This window comes from Malurus melanocephalus, unplaced genomic scaffold (assembly GCF_030028575.1).
Source record: "Malurus melanocephalus ecotype Western Australia unplaced genomic scaffold, MMel_1.1 scaffold_1229, whole genome shotgun sequence".
Lineage (NCBI taxonomy): Eukaryota > Metazoa > Chordata > Aves > Passeriformes > Maluridae > Malurus > Malurus melanocephalus.
The window spans coordinates 29,011-31,655 of NW_026624461.1; the positions used below are offsets into that span (position 1 = coordinate 29,011).

General features: G+C 44.8%; 1 protein-coding gene across 1 annotated transcript in view; it reads right to left on the minus strand.

Annotated features, from left to right (window-relative positions):
• Positions 1-1,410: 1,410 nt before the first annotated feature.
• Positions 1,411-2,645, minus strand: part of LOC130586631 (dnaJ homolog subfamily C member 27-like) — a 13,941-nt gene continuing 12,706 nt past the window's right edge. The window contains exon 4 of the mRNA XM_057387502.1: positions 1,411-1,739. Coding sequence (XP_057243485.1) covers positions 1,517-1,739 — 223 coding nt within the window. The 3' untranslated portion in view covers positions 1,411-1,516. The remainder of the gene's footprint in view (positions 1,740-2,645) is intronic.

A 2,645-nucleotide genomic window follows, 5' to 3' on the forward strand; every position in this document is an offset into this window, starting at 1 on the left:
ATTCATTGAATCCCACAAAATCACATAAATTCCCATTAAATTCCATAAATTCCCATAAATTCCCATTAAATCCCATAAATTCCCACAAATTCTCATAAAATCCCATAAATATCCATAAAATCCCATAAATATTCATTGAATCCCACAAAATCCCATAAATTCCCATTAAATTCCATAAATTCCCATAAATTCCCACAAAATTCCATAAATTCCCATAAATTCCCATTAAATCCCATAAATTCCTGTTAAATCCCATAAATATCCATAAATACCCATAAATACCCAGAAATGCCCAGAAATTATGTTCTTGAGCAGCGCGGTGCAGGTTGGAAATGGTGGAAATTTGGGAATTTTTCTGGGAATTTTTCCATGGGAATTCTGCAAAAATTTGGGAATTTTTTGGGAATTCTCCCTATTTGATGTTCTTGAGCAGCGCCGTGCGCGTTGGGAACGGTGGAAATCCGGGAATTTCTCCGTGGGAATTCTGTAGAAATTTCGTGATTTTTCTGGTTGGAATTCCATGGAAATTTGGGAATTTTTCCTGGGAATTTGGGAATTCTCCCTATTTGATGTTCTTGAGCATCACCGTGCGGGTTGGGAACGGTGGAAATCCGGGAATTTTACAGTGGGAATTCTGACGAAATCCGGGAACTTTTCTGTGGGAATTCTGAAGAAATTTGGCGATTTTTCGGTTGGAATTCTGTGGAAATCTGGGAATTTTCCGGAAATTCCCTATTTGATGTTCTTCAGCAGTGCAGTGCGGGTCAGGAACGGTGGAAATCCGGGAATTGTTCTGTGGGAATTCTGTGGAAATTTGGTGATTTTTTGGTTGGAATTCCATGGAAATTTGGGAATTTTTCAGGAATTTTCTTAGAATTCCCTACTTGATGTTCTTCAGCAGTGCAGTGCGGGTTGGGAATGGTGGAAATCTGGGATTTTTTCCATGGGAATTCTGCAGAAATTTGGCGATTTTTTGGTTAGAATTCCATGGAAATTTGGGAATTTTTCGGGAATTCTCCCTATTTGATGTTCTTGAGCAGCGGCGTGCAGGTTGGGAACGGTGGAGATCTGGGAATTTTTCCATGGAAAAGCTGTGGAAATTTGGCGATTTTTTGGTTGGAATTCCATGGAAATTTGGGAATTTTTCCTGGGAATTCCGGAATTTTCCCAGGATTCCCTATTTGATGTTCTTGAGCAGCACCTTGCGGTCGGGAACCATGGAAATCCGGGAATTTTTCCATGGAAAAACAGTGGAAATTTGGCGATTTTTTGGTTGGAATTCCATGGAAATTCAGGATTTTTTCCCAGGAATTTGGGAATTCTCCCTATTTGATGTTCTTGAGCATCACCGTGCAGGTTGGGAACGGTGGAAATCCGGGATTTTTTCCGTGGGAATTCTGTGGAAATTTGGGATTTTTTCTGTGGGAATTCTGTGGAAATTTGGCGATTTTTCGGTTGGAATTCCATGGAAATTTGGGAATTTTTCCTGGGAATTCCGGAATTTTCCCAGAATCCCCTATTTGATGTTCTTGAGCAGCGCCGTGCGCGCGTTGACCACGGCCTTGAAGGCGTCCTCGCTGCCCGGGGCCAGGCACTTATCGGGGTGCAGCAGCACGGCCAACTTCCGGTATGCCCGCGTCACCTCCTCCCTGAAAAACACCAAAAATGGGAAAAATCCCACAATTCCTGACCCCAAACACAGCACGGCCAACTTCCGGTACGCCCGCGTCACCTCCTCCCTAAAAAACCAAAAAAATTCCTGATCCCAAATCCCAAAAATGGGAAAAATCCCATCCCGGTACGCCCACGTCACTTCCTCCCTAAAAAACCCAAAAACGGGAAAAATCCCACAATTCCAGAACCCAAACACAGCACGGCCAACTTCCGGTACACCCGCATCACTTCCTCCCTGAAAAACCCCAAAAACGGGAAAAATCCCACAATTCCTGACCCTGAAAAAACCCAAAAACCTGAAAAATCCCACAATTCCTGACCCCAAACACTTCCGGTATGCCCGCGTCACTTCCTCCCTGAAAAACCCAAAAACCGGGAAAAATCCCACAATTCCTGACCCTGAAACCCCCAAAAACGGGAAAAATCCCACAATTCCTGACCCCAAACACTTCCGGTACGCCCGCGTCACTTCCTCCCTGGAAAACCCAAAAACGGGAAAAATCCCACAATTCCTGACCCTGAAAAACCCCCAAAACAGGAAAAATCCCACAATTCCTGACCCTGAAAAACCCAAAACCAGGAAAAATCCCACAATTCCTGACCCCAAACACTTCCGGTACGCCCGCGTCACCTTCTCCCTGGAAAACCCAAAAAACGGGAAAAATCCCACAATTTCTGACCCTGAAAAACCCCAAAATGGGAAAAATCCCACAATTCCTGACCCCAAACCGCAAATGGGGACAAATCCCGGAATTCCTGACCCCAAATCCCAAATGGGCCCGAAATCCTGGAATTCCTGACCCCAAATCCCGAAATGGGCCCGAAATCCTGGAATTCCCCACCCCAAATCCCAAATGGGGACAAATCCCAGAATTCCTGACCCCAAATCCCAGAATCCTCCACCCCAAATCCCGGAATGGGCCCAAAATCCCGGAATTCCCGACCCCAAATCCCAGAATTCCCAAATCCCA